This window comes from Phyllobates terribilis, unplaced genomic scaffold, assembly GCF_046119375.1.
Source record: "Phyllobates terribilis strain yellow unplaced genomic scaffold, ASM4611937v1 Scaffold_11__3_contigs__length_659146591, whole genome shotgun sequence".
NCBI classification, from domain to species: domain Eukaryota; kingdom Metazoa; phylum Chordata; class Amphibia; order Anura; family Dendrobatidae; genus Phyllobates; species Phyllobates terribilis.
The window spans coordinates 431,160,942-431,180,843 of NW_027362771.1; the positions used below are offsets into that span (position 1 = coordinate 431,160,942).

General features: G+C 44.9%; 1 protein-coding gene across 2 annotated transcripts in view; it reads left to right on the plus strand.

Moving 5' to 3' along the window:
* Positions 1–19,902, plus strand: part of ADAMTSL5 (ADAMTS like 5) — an 89,321-nt gene that overhangs the window by 19,195 nt on the left and 50,224 nt on the right. For both annotated transcript variants that reach the window (XM_073653184.1, XM_073653183.1), the window contains exon 2: positions 5,939–6,008. In XM_073653184.1, the coding sequence (XP_073509285.1) occupies positions 5,939–6,008 (70 nt within the window). The remainder of the gene's footprint in view (positions 1–5,938; positions 6,009–19,902) is intronic.

Here is a 19,902-nt window from a genome sequence, read left to right on the forward strand (position 1 = left end):
AGCAACTTGCATAAACTACAATGGAGAGAGCTGTATGCATTGTCTTTTCTGGAGTGTGAATGAGGTAGAAAGGGATCCCCATTCTCCTGATAGGTCGGATGTGTATGCAGTATACTTCTCCCATAACTATTTTAGATGGTAACAACATATCTTTAAGTTTGATTATTCCCCTTGGGAGTGGTTCAATCTGACATTGTGGCCGTCAAACCAAAAAAGGTTCTGTATCCCTGTCTTAGGGCATTGTGACTAACAACACTGCCTTCTGTAATATAATAATTGTTACAATTCAGTCCATGAATGCTGATTTTGGGGACCACATTAGAAATGCAAGATTGATTTATTGTTAATTGGTGGGAAATGCTGGTGATTGGAAATATATCATGACTTTACTGGGGGTATTCAACAAGGGTGTTGATGTTCCTTGAGGTGAAGGGGGGGGGGGGGATTTTAGCGACAGAATCAGTAAGCCACATCTGCTTCTGATAAGGTTTCAAAGCTGAACCATGGGACAGGTCAAGGAGCATATGTCATTTCAGCTTTCATCGTTCTCATATCTGATATCTTCTGATAAGTGATGACCTGCTGCCTAGGATTATTGAGGTATCATTGTGAGAGACATGTTCTTATCCCTGTAATTGCAGTCGTGTATGGTATGTTGGCTGGGACTAAAGGTAGGGATTAAGTAGTTAACGCTGTGTGATGGACATCAAGGCTTTATTGTAATGGGAACTGGGGAACGTACGTTAAATAATATCATGGGAGAATTGAGGTAAGAGGTGGAAATGTCTGTCATGTGATGTAACATAAAACTTTTCAGCATGTCTGTGTGCCTTCTATCCTTTTTAGTGGAATTAAAGGTTTTGAATGGTTCCTGTTCAGAGGGCCTTTGTGACACCATAGCATCAACGTGTCAGTCATTCATGCAACCACAAAATACACTCCTCATCATGCACATCCTTTAGCACCTAATCTCTCCGATCAAGAAGATTTCTTTCATGTTGAGTCAATTTAGCAGGCTGTTATGGATGTTCATTACAGGATAAGAGGTCAAGTGATATCTTTAAACATTTCTATACTGACAGAGTTAATAGACTCTTTGTTCTTCCAACATGTTTTGAGCCAAATGTATAGACAACCACTTATAATATACATACAACGCCAGTTTCAAAAAAGTTGGGACGCTGTGTAAAATGTAAAGAAAACAAGAATGCAATGATTTGAAAATCTCTTATAGCCATATTTTATCAACAACGGAACATATATCACAAGTTCAAAGACATTTTTCCATTTCACTTGAAAAATATAACTCCTTTAGAAATTGATGGCAGCAACGCATCAAAAAGTTGGGACAATGTTAATAAAATACTGGAGTAGTAAGTGGTACTAATGAAAAACAGCTGTTAGAGAGGCAGAGTCTCAGAAGCAAAGATGGTCAGGGGTTCACTAATCTGTGAATAACTGCATCTAAAAATTGTGGAACAATTTCAGAGGAATGTTCAACATAAAATTGCAAAGACTTTGAATATCCTAGCATCTACAATGCATAATATCAAAAGATTCAGAGATTTTGGAGAAATTTATGTGCATGAGGGACAAGGCAGATAGTCAGTATTGCATTCTTGTGATTACGTGCCTTGAGACAGCAATGCATTAAAAACAGGCATGATTCGTTCATGCAAATCACTGCATGGGGCCATGAATACTTCTAGAAATCAATGTCTGTGAACTCAGTTCGCTGTGCAATTCATGAATGCAAGTTTAAGCTGTATCATGCAAAGAAGAAGTCACATATCAACATAATCCAGAAACGCTGTCATTTTCTCTGGACCAAAGCTCATTTAAAATGGACTGAGGCAAAATGGAAAACTGTTCTGTGGTCAGATGAGTCAAAATGTGAAATTCTTTATGGAAACCACAGATGCCATGTCCTGTGGACTCGAGAGGAGAGGGACCGTCCAGCTTGTTATCAGCGCACAGTTCTCAATCCTGCATCTCTGATGGTATGTGGTTGCATTAGTGCCTATGAAATGGAAAGTTTACAGACCTTGAAAGGTATCATCAATGCTGAGCATTATATAGAGGTTTTAGAACAACATATGCTTCCATCCAGATAACGTCTATTTCAGGGAAGCTCTTGCATATTTCAGGAAGACCATGCTAAACCACATGCTGCATCCAGCACAGCAGCATGGCTTCACAAGAAGAAGAGTTCATGTGATGAACTGGGCGCTTGCAGTCCAGACCTTTCACCAAGAGAAAACATTTGGCGATTAAATGAAAATATGGCAAAGACCCAGGACTGTTGAGCAGCCAGAATCCCACATCGGACAAGAATGGGACAACAATACTCTCCCCAAACTACAGCAATTGGTCTCCTCATTTCCAGACATATACAGACTGTTGTATAAAGAAGAGGGGATGATGCACAATGATAGACATGGCCCTGCCCCAAATTTTTTCGATTTGTTGCTGCCATCAATTTATAAAGGAATTAATATACAATTACAAATTCATTATAAATGAAATGGAAAAATGTCGAACATTCAACTTTTGATCTGTGATCTATGTTCTGTTGATAAAATATAGCGATAAGAGATTTCCAAATCATTGCATTCTTGTTTTCTTTAGATTTAACATAGCGTCTTAAATATTTTTTTAATTGCCGTGATTGCTTGTGTAATAAAAATACATATATGGCATATCATGTTACGTTTTTGGTAAAATGTACTTTTATACAATTTATACTTAAACTAATATCTATAGCGTCACTTTTATAGCATATACAGTGTTTGTTTCATGCTTGTGTCTACTTCGCTACAGAATTTTCAGTGGTGCTGAAGACGACATACAAGTCTTGTTTAATGGATGCATGTAGCCTATATATTGGGCTGTTTCACTCTATTAAAACATAATTTACACATTGTTGTATATGGATTGCAATTGTAGCAAAGGAAGAATTTTTTCCTATCTACTTTGATACCTTTTTTGATATATTATTGGAATTTCCAAAGACCACGGTATCAAGGATGGTTTAGAAAAACCCAGCTGGGTTCTCTAAATAAACATTGTGGCACATAAACATCCATATTAAAGAAAGTTTTCTGTGCCTATGAAATTGATGAGAAGAATATCAGATCTGTAGGAGTCTGATCTCTCCAACCACCCCTTCACCACCCTGACAATCAACTGATTGAAGGGACCATGTCCTCTTTGTTTACATATTTAGAAAAAAAACGCAGCACTACTGGACCTGGGTGCATGAGTTGGGTCCAAAGCCTTGAAATGTCGCGATAACCTCAGCACACCAAATGGTATAAAAAGATACTTTTATTTGCAGTCCACAGTAAAGACGTTTCGGTCAACAAGACCTTCATCAGTGTACTGCATGTAAACAAAATGAACAGATATAGAATACAAACATTATAGTGATTATAAAGTCACAAATTATGTATACAGAACATATAAATAAAGGTCTATGTGTCTATGTAACCTTTTGTCCAGCAATGAAGCAAAAAAAAAAAAGGGGGCAACCTACCAAGTTACTGTGATGGGAGCAGGAGAAGAGAAGGAGATGGGACCCAATACAGGGATTCCTATGGAGAAAGTGCATACTATGAAGTAATGGAAGGATATATGGGGCTATAATGGGGTGAGGACTATAGGGGAGGTAGACATACCGTTTGTGCCATATAGTATAGGAGAGGTGCTGCCTCGATCGCGGTATCCACCGCTGGATGTGAGCAGAGTGCACGACTGGGAGACTGGCTATAAATATAAGTAGAGGAGAGGAGGGTTTGGCTGCCAGCCAATGAGGAAGGTTGAATGTGCTGGTAATTAGCGCTCGATGCGGTGACGTCACAGGAAGTGACGCGAAAAAGGGAAGTGCCGGCATATGATTGGTCCGGCGCCGCGCATGCGCACGTGCGTGCGTGTCAGCCGACGTGTAGGTGCGTTCCAGGGACCAGGAAGTGGTTTCTGTATCGAAGTGATGTGTTCCACTGCCGGAAAAGAATGGCAAGGAGCGTTCCACCATCGAGAGAAGGGGTTGCAGAGTGCAGGAGGGATATAGGAGAATGAGGATGGGTATGGATCCTTCATCTGAAATATGAAATATAATGTCAAATCAAGTTATAAGTCACAGTACAGTAAAACACACAGGAATACTGCTATGATATCCTTATACAGCCAATCGCCACATTATAGATAAGCATACATGAATCTTGGTCCTTATTAATGAATGGCAAATGAATATCAGATTGCGGGTGTTAACTCCTTCACAGCAGCAGGACACAATGTGTCCCAATTGCTGTTTCAAGTTATAGAGCAAATTAAACCGCCCCGTCGTGGGGGCAATCGAATCCAGAAGCTCAAGCAGAGAGAGGCATTCTGGATTCATGAACTGCAGTCCCTTCATCCCAAAGGACTTAACAAGGACTATGATCTGCACTCATATATCTAAACCTACCTGGTCCCAATCCGTCCCAATAGGGACCTAGGTTTATTTATATGTTTATCCTTTTTACTCTACAAGGAGTTAACACCCGCAATCTGATATTCATTTGCCATTCATTAATAAGGACCAAGATTCATGTATGCTTATCTATAATGTGGCGATTGGCTGTATAAGGATATCATAGCAGTATTCCTGTGTGTTTTACTGTACTGTGACTTATAACTTGATTTGACATTGTATTTCATATTTCAGATGAAGGATCCATACCCATCCTCATTCTCCTATATCCCTCCTGCACTCTGCAACCCCTTCTCTCGATGGTGGAACGCTCCTTGCCATTCTTTTCCGGCAGTGGAACACATCACTTCGATACAGAAACCACTTCCTGGTCCCTGGAACGCACCTACACGTCGGCTGACACGCACGCACGTGCGCATGCGCGGCGCCGGACCAATCATATGCCGGCACTTCCCTTTTTCGCGTCACTTCCTGTGACGTCACCGCATCGAGCGCTAATTACCAGCACATTCAACCTTCCTCATTGGCTGGCAGCCAAACCCTCCTCTCCTCTACTTATATTTATAGCCAGTCTCCCAGTCGTGCACTCTGCTCACATCCAGCGGTGGATACCGCGATCGAGGCAGCACCTCTCCTATACTATATGGCACAAACGGTATGTCTACCTCCCCTATAGTCCTCACCCCATTATAGCCCCATATATCCTTCCATTACTTCATAGTATGCACTTTCTCCATAGGAATCCCTGTATTGGGTCCCATCTCCTTCTCTTCTCCTGCTCCCATCACAGTAACTTGGTAGGTTGCCCCCTTTTTTTTTTTTGCTTCATTGCTGGACAAAAGGTTACATAGACACATAGACCTTTATTTATATGTTCTGTATACATAATTTGTGACTTTATAATCACTATAATGTTTGTATTCTATATCTGTTCATTTTGTTTACATGCAGTACACTGATGAAGGTCTTGTTGACCGAAACGTCTTTACTGTGGACTGCAAATAAAAGTATCTTTTTATACCATTTGGTGTGCTGAGGTTATCGCGACACTCTTTGTTTACATGGCATAGATTTGTATATTTTGTAGCTGCTGTGCCTCATATATCAACCCTATGGTTCTGTTTTTATTAATTAAGTAATTCATGTTCATGTTTATGTTGTGCTGCTGTGATACTACAAGTTCCCTCGGGATCAATAAAGTGTATCAGATCGTATTGTGTTGTAAGGCAGTTCAGTCATATTCAAATGAATGGGGATGAGCTACAATGCCAGGCACAGCCACTAGGATGTACAGAGGTGTGCCTGTTAAGCAATGAAATTGGCACTACAGATGGGTGAGGATATTGATATCCTGATATATTGATATCCTTCTACTATGTCTAATGCGGTCACGTACCATATTTGGTAAAAATTAAACCTAATTTGTCTTTTGTACTCATTCGCTTACGTGGTCTTTTTCCCTTACAGGTTGGCACATCAATGTTTGGCTACTCTGTATGCAGTGCTGGTCGTTCTTATTATTCCATCCTTCAGCCAGGTACTGTACAGCTGAGTCTGCTCTATTGAGCTGGCATACACTGATGCTCATTTTTCACTATAATGAGGTTATGTTATTAATTCCTTATCCCTCTTCATATCTTTTAATTGTTTTTAACTAGCCAAGCATTTAGGAGTAAAATGGTCTTCAACACTGAGCAGGTTACATGCTATTCAGATGTCAGGTTAAGGTCTACCTTGTGATCCAGTAATGCAGAAGATATATTTCATAGACAGAATTACTTACTAGATTACCTGGGATATGTATCAAGAGAAACTCTGTTAATAGTAAAAATACTGATAGTGGGAGATATTCTCAACCTAGATCCAATGATAAAATGGAGTCCATTTTGAACAAATCTTATCTCTACTTCTTACAAACTTTGACCAATCACTGTCACCTAATACAGATATAAAATCTGGCTCCTTAATAATTTTAATTACTAGGGGTAATTCGATCATTGTCATCCAGATTACTAGGGGTAATATGTCAGAACGATAAAGAACGTTGTATTGTACATGTGATCACTGTCATCCGAATGTTCGTTAGACCGATGGCTGTCTCTTCCTACTTCCCCATATACATGGGAAGGTTTATGTGTCTTCAGAGCGGAGAGAGGAGAAAGCTGCTGCCAGACTCATCTGGTAGCTGCTTATCTCCCATAAAAGCTATAGAGATAATGGCACGATACTCCCCCCCCCCCCCCCCCCCCAACATCATCTGTCTGGAGAGAGTAGGGATACCCCCATATAGAGCAGATAGTCCCACCAGAATCAGCAGGTTCTGATGACTCTCGTGTAAAGTGTATGGGGGCCTTTAGGCTTCTGTAGATCTAGCCTATAGAGCCCTATGTGACATAAACACAGTACCAGCTATGAGCTGATAAACTTGTGTGAAGAATAAAGGTTATTCAGCCCTTGCAGGAGCATTGGTGCCCCTTTATTGTACGAATTGGCAGAAAACCCAAAGGTAAGATACTCACCAATCTCTGGGACAATTCTAGTACTGCAGAACCCTCTTTAAGAATATGTTTATATTATATATTTTGTACTTGAGAAATTACTGTGCCAGCTTCTTTCTGTGACAATGTAATGCAGAGACTGGCCTGGTTCTGCAAGAGCACTCTCATTTTTACTCTTTGGCTTTCTGCCCAAAATTAGGACCCCTTCACCTCCCTCCATGACATCTATGTGCCTTGATTGGGCACATACAGGTTGCCTTTATCTAACAATACTTATGCTGTCTCTAAGAAGGAAAAAAAGCATTTTGTTCTGTTACGCGTATGCAGAATATATGCTATCTGCAGTATTTCTTAGAGTTTATAGCATCTAAAACTGTTTTCATAGTAATCTGTAGAGTTCAGGTGACTTTGAAAAGCAATTTTTATTACTGAATTGATTAAACTTGTAAAAGCTGCCTGAGGTGTGAGCACGTCATCACCCTCTCGAGGCTCATAGACTTTACAGGGGAGGACAAAGTGCAGACATATTGGAATCTTGTCAAAGTCCATCGTTTTCTCTGGGCTTTATCCAAGTGATTAAGAACCTGTGACCTGGGGGTGGGTGAAGTGTTTTTACTTACAAAAAGAAAGAAATAAACTGTTTCTTTCAACACCCATGTACACATCTCAGTAGGACTGGCGTGTCTGCTTTTTTTTCAAGCTGCAGCTTGATATGTAGTCTGGGTGTAACCTCTAAACTGGAATAGAAAATTGCCTTCATGGATACAAGAAAGTCTCGCCTATATGTGTATAATGAATGGAAAGAACAAAGCCTTCCATCCTGGTGTTAAACTATGTAATTGGGCACTTACAGGCACTATGATGACTGGTGTTCAGTCCACTGTACACCCTGCAAAAGAAGGCACTTGGTTAAATTATGTACTAGGCCATATTGAGATATCCGTGATTTTTCACAAGCCCAAAAAAATGCTCCAGGTTTCATTAGTGTATTGGATCTGATTTTCATCAGTGTTTGGTCAGTGTGTTTGTTTTTATCATCCGTGATTTTCACGTACGGATAAGCAAGTAAACTGCAAATATCTTACTACATAAAAAGCTTAATGTTGAGGTGAGTCTGAGAAAAACATCAGCTGACGTTGAAGCGATGACTCGTTGTAGCTGACGATGATGAAAGGGAACATTTTCCTATTGAATTTTTAAATAGCTTAACCCCATCATGCATGCCAAGTCATTCCATTAGACTTCAGGTGGGCAGCATTATTATGTTGTTGAGAAATTGGAATACAAAACGAGGACTCTGCAATGGTACACGATTTGTTGTAACATCATTGAATAGAAATATTCTTGAGGCAGAGATTTTAACAGGATCAGCTGAAGGTAATAAGGCATACAGAGAAATTTCCACACAATCTGCCCTGGGCAATTCACTTTTTGAATTGGTGAACGTCTCTATAATCTTCTAAATTTTATTTTTGTTTTCCGTAATGCCATTTACTAATTTATTAATTATGACAGCTTTATTGTTTATTTACTCTCAGCCTTTTTACACAATAGATATGGGTAATTTGAGTTAGTTTTTATTATTACACTTATTACACTTTTCTAGCTTCCGAAACTTAGTTGTTTCGGAACTCGGGCTTCTAATTTTCCTATACGTTACTATGTTAATGGATAGAACACGGATTACACAGTGCTAATATAATAATAATCTTTTTATTTATGTAGTGGCCAAATATTCCGCAGTGCTTTACAATTCAGATAATTTACAGACATTATGCCCACTGTCCCCATTGGGGCTCACAATCTAGATTCCCTATCAGTATGTCTTTAGAGTGTGGAGGAAACCAGAGAACCTAGAAGAAACCCAAGCAAACTCCTTGCTGATGTTGCCCTTGGTAGTATTTGAACCCAGGACCCCAGCGCTGCAAGGCTGCAGTGCTAACCACTGAGCCACCGTGCTGCCCACAGTGATGCCATTTATGTGCTGTCTGTGATTTTCACAAACTCATAGATTTGTATGGGTAATTGTGATCCATAAAAATGGACATTTCTCTGTGATTTTCTCTAATAACCCCCCACGACCGCACACGGGAGGATGTAACCCCACCCTAATAGGGACAGGAAATACGAAGAGGTTTAAATAGCCCCTCCCACATCCTCCCTCCAGTGTTACTTCCTGTCCCTATCAGGGATGAAGAGGTCATGCCCGGTGTGCTGGGCCGGCTACAGGCACTGGGGGAAAGCTACTAGCCGGGCAGCGGAGGATCGAGTGGTCTTTACCTCTCCTCCTCAGGGTGCTGCTCCCGTCTCCTCCGGATTCAGGACCCCCTCCTGCAGTCCTGACCGGAGGCCTCTCTGAGCTCTCCAGTCCATCTCCTCCTCCTCTCCCCCTCTGGATGCGCGGGCGAAGCCGGCTCCCGGATGTGGAGCGCACGCCGTGGCGCCGGAGGGGACGCCGGGCGGTGGATGATGACGTCACTTCCGGCAGTTGCATTCCACTGTGAACTACATCAAAAAAATTATGGGGAAAGAAGAGCGGAATGCCGCCGGTGATCAGAAATCTTCACCTGGACACCAGGGGAGGAGCCCTCTAAACAGAGGGAGGCGCTGGTCCGGTTGTCCATAAAAGGAGCCCTGGACAGGAAGACATCTACAGGTAGGACCAAACCATGTCTGTTGAAGCTTCTCACTCTGTATCTATAGAGCCCAGCGCCGGTCCAGTCCCAGTAAGTATGGCACTGGTAGTCCATCTCCAAGATGCAGGAAATGGTGATTATAGTTCCCCTCCTCTTCTACCCTCTCTTGTAGGGGGACAAGGAACCTGCATCTGGAGAAGAGGTTAAACCGTCACGCAGATGTCCCATCTGTGCAAAAAACTATTGTCCTCCCATAGAAAGCCCCTATGCAAGGACTGTACGGAGAAGATTATCAGGCAGGAACAACCTTCCTTAAAGGAGGAGATAAAGGGGATTGTACGCCAGGAGATCAAATCCTCCATAGCCTCGGTCACTCTCCCTACGCCGTCACCTAGTCAGAGTTCTACATCTACTCTCTCAGCAGCCAAAAAGAGGAAGATTAGCCCGCCAGAGGGAGGGGAGGAAGACTCTCAAGAGGAGATATATACAGTGCCTACAAGTAGTATTCAACCCCCTGCAGATTTAGCTGGTTGACACATGCGGAATTAACTTGGCATTGTGACATTTGTACTGTAGATCAGCCTGGAAGTGGGAAATGCACTGCATCAAATTTTTTTATTTATTTATTTTTTTTTAAAACGTAAAAAGTTAATTCAGAGTGTCATTTATTATTCAACCCCTCAAACCACAAGAATTCTGTTTGGTCCCCCTAAAGTATTAAGAAGTAGTTCAGACACCAAGAATAATGAGCTTCACATGTGTGGATTAAAGATCTCTTTTGCCAGCCTTTTCTGACTATTTAAGACCCTCCCCAAACTTGTGAACAGCACTCAGACATGGTCAACATGGGAAAGACAAAGGAGCATTCCAAGGCCATCAGAGACAAGATCGTGGAGGGTCACAAGGCTGGCAAGGGGTACAAAACCCTTTCCAAGGAGTTGGGCCTACCTGTTTCCACTGTTGGGAGCATCATCCGTAAGTGGAAGGCTTATGAAACTACTGTTAGCCTTCCACGGCCAGGACAGCCTTTGAAAGTGTCCTCCCGTGCCGAGGCCAGGCTTGTCCGAAGAGTCAAGGCTAACCCAAGGACAACAAGGAAGGAGCTCCGGGAAGATCTCATGGCAGTGGGGACATTGGTTTCAGTCAATACCATAAGTAACGTACTCCACCGCAATGGTCTCCGTTCCAGACGAGCCCGTAAGGTACCTTTACTTTCAAAGCGTCATGTCAAGGCTCGTCTACAGTTTGCTCATGATCACTTGGAGGACTCTGAGACAGACTGGTTCAAGGTTCTATGGTCTGATGAGACCAAGATCGAGATCTTTGGTGCCAACCACACACGTGACGTTTGGAGACTGGATGGCACTGCATACGACCCCAAGAATACCATCCCTACAGTCAAGCATGGTGGTGGCAGCATCATGCTGTGGGGCTGTTTCTCTGCCAAGGGGCCTGGCCATCTGGTCCGCATCCATGGGAAGATGGATAGCACGGCCTACCTGGAGATTTTGGCCAAGAAGCTCCGCTCCTCCATCAAGGATCTTAAGATGGGTCGTAATTTCATCTTCCAACAAGACAACGACCCAAAGCACACAGCCAAGAAAACCAAGGCCTGGTTCAATAGGGAAAAAGTCAAGGTGTTGGAGTGGCCTAGTCAGTCTCCTGACCTTAACCCAATTGAAAACTTGTGGAAGGAGCTCAAGAATAAAGTCCACATGAGACACCCAAAGAACCTAGATAACTTGGAGAAGATCTGCATGGAGGAGTGGGCCAAGATAACTCCACAGACCTGTGCCGGCCTGATCAGGTCTTATAAAAGACGATTATTAGCTGTAATTGCAAACAAGGGTTATTCCACAAAATATTAAACATAGGGGTTGTATAATAATTGACCCACACTTTTATGTTTAAAAGTTAATAAAATTCAACTGAGCAACATAACTTTTTGGTTTGTAAGATTTATGCTTCTGTTCATAAAACCTACTCTCGTTTGCAGTTTGAAGGCTCTAACTTATTTGTATCTTATCAAGCCAGCTAAATCTGCAGGGGGTTGAACACTACTTGTAGGCACTGTATCTCAGAAGATCTTCCAGAGGAAGGTGAACTAAGTCCAACCCATGATAACTCCCAACTAGAGAGATATTATTTTCCATCAGATAGTTTGGAGGAACTCCTCATGGCAGTAAGGAGAACTATGGAGGTCGAGGAAGAAAAAGTGCCCCAAACAGTACAGGATCAGATGTTTGGGGGGCTACGTTCCAGGAAAAAATTGGTGTTCCCTATACACCATAGTATTAGGGACTTAGTCTTAGAGGAGTGGGAATCTCCAGAAAAGAGATTAAATACACCTACAGAGTTAAGGGATAGATTTCCTGTGGACAATGAGACGGCAAAATGCTGGTCTGAAGTCCCAAGAGTGGATATCCAAATTGCACGAGTAGCAAAGAAAATCACACTGCCCTTTGAAGATTCCTCTCAATTAAAAGACTCCTTGGAACGCAAAATGGAGGGACTACTCAGGAAATCCTGGGAGACCTCGGCAACACTATTAAGCACCAACACAGTCTCTATGGGCGTAGCTCGATCAGTGGCTCGTTGACTAGATCAACTGGAGGAACACCTAGTTTCAGGCACCCCCAGAGAAGACATCTTGGCATCCCTACCACTTCTACAGAAGGCTACGGGGTTTTTAGCAGATGCCTCTGCGGAATCCGTGAGGGTGGCGGCAAGAGCATCTGGGCTATCAAACTCTGTAAGAAGGGCCCTATGGTTGAAATCCTGGAACGGCGATGTGGCATCAAAAATGAAGTTGTGTTCCATCCCCTTTAAGGGGAAATACATGTTCGGGCCAGCCCTAGATGATCTTCTAGAGAAGGCCTCAGACAAGAAGTCCCTCCCGGAACCTAGGAATGTGAGGAAGAGGCCTTTTCGTCCCTCCCAAGAGCAGACCCCTCAATATAGGGGTAAAGGCAAAACAGGAGCTACCCAAAAGGTAGAGGAGGCAAAAATCTTTTTCTCTCCCAAAACCAACATCAGAACAGACCCTGACGTCAGGACAGTCAGGGGCCGCATCTCAAATTTTCTCCCTCAGTGGAAAGAAATCTGCTCAGACCCATGAGTCCTGAGGGTTGTCGAGTTTGGAGTAAAAATAAATTTCTCCTCCTATCCTCCAGAGAGGATAAGATTAACACCGCTCTCCTCTCAGAGTCGTCAGGCCACCCTGATATCCGGTCTTACAGACTTATTGTCCTCAGCGGTGATATCCCTGGTTCCTACAAGAGAGACAGGCACAGGACATTATTCCAGGCTCTTCCTAATAAAAAAAACAAATGGCTCACACCGAGTTATAATTAATCTAAGGCCACTGAATCGGTATATCCACTACCAACGATTCAAGATGGAATCCATCAGGTTGACGGTCCCTCTGATAGGACAGGACCATGTCATGGCCACAATCGACCTCCAGGATTCATATTACCACATCCCGATACATCCACTTCACAGGAGGTTCCTAAGATTCGCAGTGGCTCAAGAGGATCAAATAGTCCACTATCAATTCAATGTTCTCCCATTTGGAATTTCATCAGCCCTGCGAATATTTACAAAAGTCATGGCCGAAGTCATCAGGGGTCAGAACATTTTAATAGTACCATACCTCGACGACCTCTTATTAATCGGGCCCTCAGTACCAGTACTCCGAGAACATCTACAGTTGACCACTCAGATCCTATCGTCTCTGGGCTGGTTAGTGAACCAGGAAAAATCAGAGACGGTTCCCTCCATGACAAAAACATTTCTAGGAGTACTATTGGATTCCCACAGCCAGATGTCATTCCTGCCCAAACAAAAACAGGTAATGATAAAAGCAAAAATCAATGTCCTGAGGAGCAGAAGATCAGTATCATTAATAAACGCCATGTCAGTCCTCGGGTCTATGACTTCTTGTATTCAGATGGTGGCCTGGGCTCACACGCACACCCAAACATTACAGACCCACATCCTTACGAATTGGGATGGATCTCCACGGTCTCTGAACAGGAGAATCCCTATACCACCACGAGTAAGGACTTCTCTATTCTGGTGGCTGAACGGAAAAAATCTGAACAGAGGAGTACCATGGATCCAGAATCTGCTGGTAACCATAAAGGTGCATGCCAGCAAAAAGGGATGGGTAACCATGGTCTCCCAAGAGCTATTCTAGGGTATATGGACCAAAGAGGTGAGAGAACTAAACACCATTTACTATAAGATCTGGAAAACCTTCTTAAGGTGGTGTGCACCCACTCGCCCAGACCCTAATAGGGCTGATGTGGCTCAGATTCTAGACTTTTTACAAGAAGGCCTGGACAAAGGTCTCAGACCTAGTACTCTTAAGGTCCAGGTAGCGGCGTTAAGGTCTTACTTCGATCAAAGACTAGCGGAACATCAGTGCGTGAGAAGATTTATGACAGCAGCCACCCGCATCCACCCTAGAGTAACAGACCTGGTTCCCCCTTGGGACCTTAACATTCTTCTGAACGGGTTAACCCTTCCACCCTTTGAGCCCTTATCAACCATAAGACTGGACAGGCTGACCTGGAAAACGGCTTTCCTGGTGGCAATAACTACAGCCAGAAGAGTGTGTGAACTACTTGCCCTGTCGATCAACGAACCCTACCTGAGAATCCTGGAAGATCGTCTAATTTTCCAACTTGACCCTTCATTTCTACCTAAGGTGGTCTCAAATTTCCACATATCTCAGGAGATTGTTACGCTCGCGCCCGGACTGACTGGCGTGAGCGTGATTAGTGATCCCACTGTACCATGAACCGAGGAGTGCCTGGAGGGGCATAACTAAGTATCAACCCGATCCGACCAAGGTCGCACAGCGGCTCAGTCAACTCCGTGAACCAGGGAGGAACCGAGCAGAGGGACTAGGTGCTACTCCAGGTCAGACCCCGGTCACAGCTATTGACCCACACCAGGGAATGCAGGAACAGGCAGGTTAAACTGGCATATTGACTGGTGGGTACTGGCAGGCAAGGCTGGTATGCAGACAGGTGGGTATTGACAGGCACGGTTGGTATGCAGACAGGTGGGCACTGGCAGGCACGGCTGGCATGCAGACTGGTGGGCACAGGTAGGCACGGCTGACAGACGGGTACTGGCAAGTAGGAACGTAGGCAGGATAGGGACCAGTACAGACTGGGATACAGGAACAGCCGCAGGTGCGGTAGACAAGCAGAGCTGAGCAAAACCCGCAGATGCGGTGAACAAGCAAAGCAGAGCAAAACCCGCAGATGCGGTGAACAAGCAAAGCAGAGCAAAACCGCAGATGCGGTGAACAAGCAAAGCAGAGCAACACCCCCAGATGCGGTGAAAAAGCAAAGCAGAGCAACACCCGCAGATGCGGTGAAAAAGCAAAGCAGAGCAACACCCGCAGATGCGGTGAACAAGCAAAGCAGAGCAAAACCGCAGATGCGGTGAACAAGCAAAGCAGAGCAAAACCCGCAGATGCGGTGAACAAGCAAAGCAGAGCAAAACCCGCAGATGCGGTGAACAAGCAAAGCAGAGCAAAACCGCAGATGCGGTGAACAAGGAAAACGGAGCAAAACCCGCAGATGCGGTGAACAAGCAAAGCGGAGCAAAACCACAGGTGCGGTGAGCAAGCAGAGCAAAGCAAAACCTGCAGATGCGGTAGACAGTACATGGCTCTGTTCACATGGAACAGACTGGAAAACACAAGAAGATAACTGGAACACAGGAGGTAGATACAGAGGCAGGGAAACAGAACGAGCAGAACCAGATACACACAAGGTACTTGCAATGAAGTAGCGAGTGGACACAAAACTCACAAACAGAAGTACAGAGACAACGAGTTGGAGTTAGGTGCAGGTTCAGATACTGCAGGAAAAGGGAAGATACAGACATGGAGACAAACAAGTAACGGACTAGGACACTGTTCAGACAGGATCTGAACCAGGAACAAGATACAGGAACAAGCCTGGGAACTCAGCCCCCAGGGTGGCAGAAACTGACTAGAAGTTGCAGGTACAGGTAGCGGCCCTGGGTACTCAGCCCCCAGGGTGGCGGAAACAGACTAGAGTCTGGACAGGACCTGGCAACTCAGTTGCAAGAAACACACAGATGGAAAGTGTTGCTCAGGCACCTCCTACTGGGTGGAGGGGGTTTAAGTATCCAGTGGCTCACAGCAATAGGCTGGGGATGCATTAGGACTGCGCACACTGTAGCTTTAAGAATCAGAAAGCAGCAGCGCCGCCGCCCTAAGCCAGCAGACAAGAGACATACAAACAGCAGGTACCGGAGCAAAATGTGCAGCCTGGCCTGAAAGGTAAGATTGCAGTCTTGCATGGTGGGAGATGGTAAGCCATGGAAGCACGCCGCCAGGGATGTTACAGTACCCCCCCCCCTTTACACCCCCTCTTCTTCAAGCCTGCAAGGATTTCCTGCAGAGAATTTGGAGGCAGATCCTTTTCTTCAAGAAGATTACCTCTTCTGTCCACTAGAGGGAACGAAACTGGTCTCACCATCTTGGTGACTAGGATGCTTCCTCCCATCGAGCCATCCTCAGCAACAGAGAAAGTGGGTGAAGTACCAGGAACAGAACACAGGAAAGTCTCTCTCCACTTGTTAATATCGGGTAGTACCCCAAAGGATTCACGGGACAACTGGAGGTCCTCCACCAGGTTGGAGGGGTGCAGAGACTCGGGGTTAACCACCGCTTTGACGTACACTTCGCCCACTTCATCCAGTAAGCTTGGCAAAGTACCAGGTACCGGGTGCAGAAAAGTCTCTCTCCATTTGTTATCAGGTAGCACCCCGGGGGATTCAGGAAACAACTGAAAGTCCTCCGCCTGGTTGGAGGGGTGCAGAGACTCGGGGGGTAACCATCGCCTTGACGTACACTTTGCCAAGCTTAGTGGATGAAGTGGGCGAAGTACCAGGTACAGGGTGCAGAAAAGTCTCTCTCCATTTGTTATCAGGTAGCACCCCGGGGGATTCAGGAGACAACTGGAGGTCCTCTGCCTGGTTGGAGGGATGCAGAGACTTGGAGGTAGCCACCGCCTTGATGGACTTATTGCCAGATTTGTTAGAGATGGAGGATTCTTGCTTAGGGACCAACTTCAGTCTGGTTTCTGAGATGACACGTCTGCGAGGCAGGGCGGTTCCTAAAGCCAGATCATTGATACAATCGTCGAGACTTAGTGGGGACAATGACTCCGCTTCCCTTCCTTCGGAGACTTCAGCGCACAGCGAGTCAGCGACTAGCAGATCTGGTGAAGAAGAAGAAGAAGAAACTGCTGACTGTCCTGAAGATATGGGGACTGGACACCCCTTGCACCTCAGCAGTCCCCTAGGAAACACCATGCAGGATCTCCAGACCTGAGCGCGCACTAGATCTCTCAGCTCTGGACGACCTGTGGGTAAACCAGACAGCACCTGGAATGTGAACTTCTTCATGTGTAATGCTCCAATCTGGAGCTTAATTTGTACAGACATATTTTGACTGTTTGTGAGTAGGGCTCGTCCTTCCGCTGACAATGCCCAAACCGGCTTCTGGAGTTGTCGGACAGGAATCAGACACCGACTGTTCAAGGCTTTAAGCTCGAAACTTCCGGTTAATCCGAGGCCTTCACTTGCCACGGAGACAGTCATGGTCATCTGTGGAGAGGAAACACTAACGCCAAGGGCAGCCTCTCCTACAGGCCTAATGTCTTGGTATTCTCCAACCTTCGCTGGACAAAGACTGTCAGGGGATCCCAAACAACCGCAGCGGGACCGCAATCCGATTTTGTGACCGAGTTCTGGCCTCTGCTTTGCCTGATGAACATAGTCATCCTTCATGGATTCTGTGCGGACAGCTGCCTCTACAGACCGGGGAACAAAAGGTCTTTGGGAGGACCGAACCTGGCGTGACAGTTTACCTCTACGCCTTGCATGTCTGGACTGCCTCTTGAGGTTAGGAAGGGAAGTATTTTGTAGAGCGTTGTCATCCTGTGTGGATTCTGTGTGGGCAGAAGTCTCTTCAGGCTGGAGAACTGGTAGGCTACCTACACACATCACCCATCGGGGCTGCTCCAGGATATTGGGAAGGGAAGCTTTAGCAGAAGCTTCAGGATTAGGGTCATCGAAGACCATTAGAAAGGCCACCAGGAAGGCCTGCAGGTCAGAGATGATAGGATCTCATGCTTCCCATAGGGGGGTGATCCATTTCAAGGCATCACCCGCTAGGTAGGACATCATGAATGCTACTTTAACCCGATCGGTAGGAAAATAGTGAGCATAGAATTTGAAATGCAGCATGCATTGCTCCACAAATGCACGGCTTCGTTTTGGATCCCCTTAGTACCATGGTGGATCCGCAGGAACGAGTGCTGATAGATCCATTTGGGCTGGTGTGTAAATCTCCTGGGCCTCAGCTTGCGAAATTTTTTTTCCTTGGTGCACGTATTCGCCAGACAAGGATTCAAATGTCTCTGAGAGGAAAGGGCTGTGGGGCTCAACGGGAACCATGGCCTGAGCAAACTGTTACGCTCGCGCCCAGACTGACTGGCGTGAGCGTGATTAGTGATCCCACTGTACCATGAACCGAGGAGTGCCTGGAGGGGTGTAACTAAGTATCTACCCGATCCGACCAAGGTCGCATGGTGGCTCAGTCTACTCCGTGAACCAGGGAGGAACCGAGCAGAGGGACCAGGTGCTACTCCAGGTCAGACCCCGGTCACAGCTGTTGACCCACACCGGGGAATGCAGGAACATGCAGGTTAAACTGGCATATTGACTGGTGGGTACTGGCAGGCATGGCTGGTATGCAGACAGGTGGGCACTGGCAGGCACGGCTGGCATGCAGACAGGTCGGCACAGGCAGGCACGGCTGATATGCAGACAGGCGGGTACTGGTAGGAACGTAGGCAGGATAGGGACCAGTACAGACTGGGATACAGGAACAGAGCCGCAGGTGCGGTAGACAAGCAGAGCGGAGCAAAACCCGCAGATGCGGTGAACAAGCAAGGTAGAGCAAAACCCACAGATGCGGTGAACAAGCAAAGCAGAGCAAAACCCGCAGATGCTGTGAACAAGCAAAGCAGAGCAAAACTGCAGATGCGGTGAACAAGCAAAATGTGCAGCCTGGCCTGAAAGGTAAGATTGCGGTCTTGCATAGTGGGAGATGGTAAGCCATGCAAGCACGCTGCCAGGGATGTTGCAGAGACAATCCTTCTATCTTTTTGTGACAACCCAAAAGACAAAAAAGAGATGGAATTCTACACTCTGGACGTTCGGAGAATAGTACTGCACTATCTTCAGAAAACAGAAGAAGGAAGGAAAGACAAGAACCTATTTGTCCATACACAAGGTCCAAACAGAGGAAAGAAAGCAGCAAAATCCACAATAGCCAACTGGATTAAGAGGGCGATTACCTAGGATCTTAGGTAAGGGCTTACCTTACCTAGGATCTCTCTCCTCCAGCAAAGCTCAAGGCCCATTCTACAAGGGCGATATCTGTCTCCTGGGCTGAAAAAGCCAGCGCATCCATTGAACAGATTTGCAGAGCTGCCACATGGTCCTCAATTCATACTTTCTCCAAACACTACAGACTAGATCTAATGTCTGTTAGAGATTTAGCCTTCGGAAGGAAGGTCCTCCAGGCTATTGTCCCTCCCTAGTATATCTTTGGTATAACTCCTGTGTGCTGTCGTGGGGGGTTATTAGAGAAAATAGAATTAGACTTACCGGTAATTCGGTTTCTAATAACCCACCATGACAGCACGGGTAATTCCCTCCCCCTCGCTTATTGTTTTTACGACAGTTGATCAGTAGAAATGAAAATTAATTTGAAGCGTCTATACTCTTGTGGTCCTTTGTAATAACACTGGAGGGAGGATGTGGGAGGGGCTATTTAAACCTCTTCGTATTTCCTGTCCCTATTGGGGTGGGGTTACATCCTCCCGTGTGCTGTCGTGGTTGGTTATTAGAAACCGAATTACCGGTAAATCTAATTCTATTTTTTTTTTGCAGACACATGGTTTGCAGAACAAAAACAAAACATTAATGTGAATAACACCATAGAATTTCATGTGTACATATGTTCTATTTGTGACAATCATGTTTACAACATGTATGTTTTTCACGGATGTCTGAATGAAGCCTCAAATGTTTTTGCCAAATACCTATGTTTTTTGACCAAGAGAGCCCTAAATAAGAATCTTTCAGCAGTTTTAGCATGAAAAGTTAGCCACATTGCATAATAGTGGTTGCAGAGCTAAATAAAACATAGTTTTTATTTTTTAATTTCTCT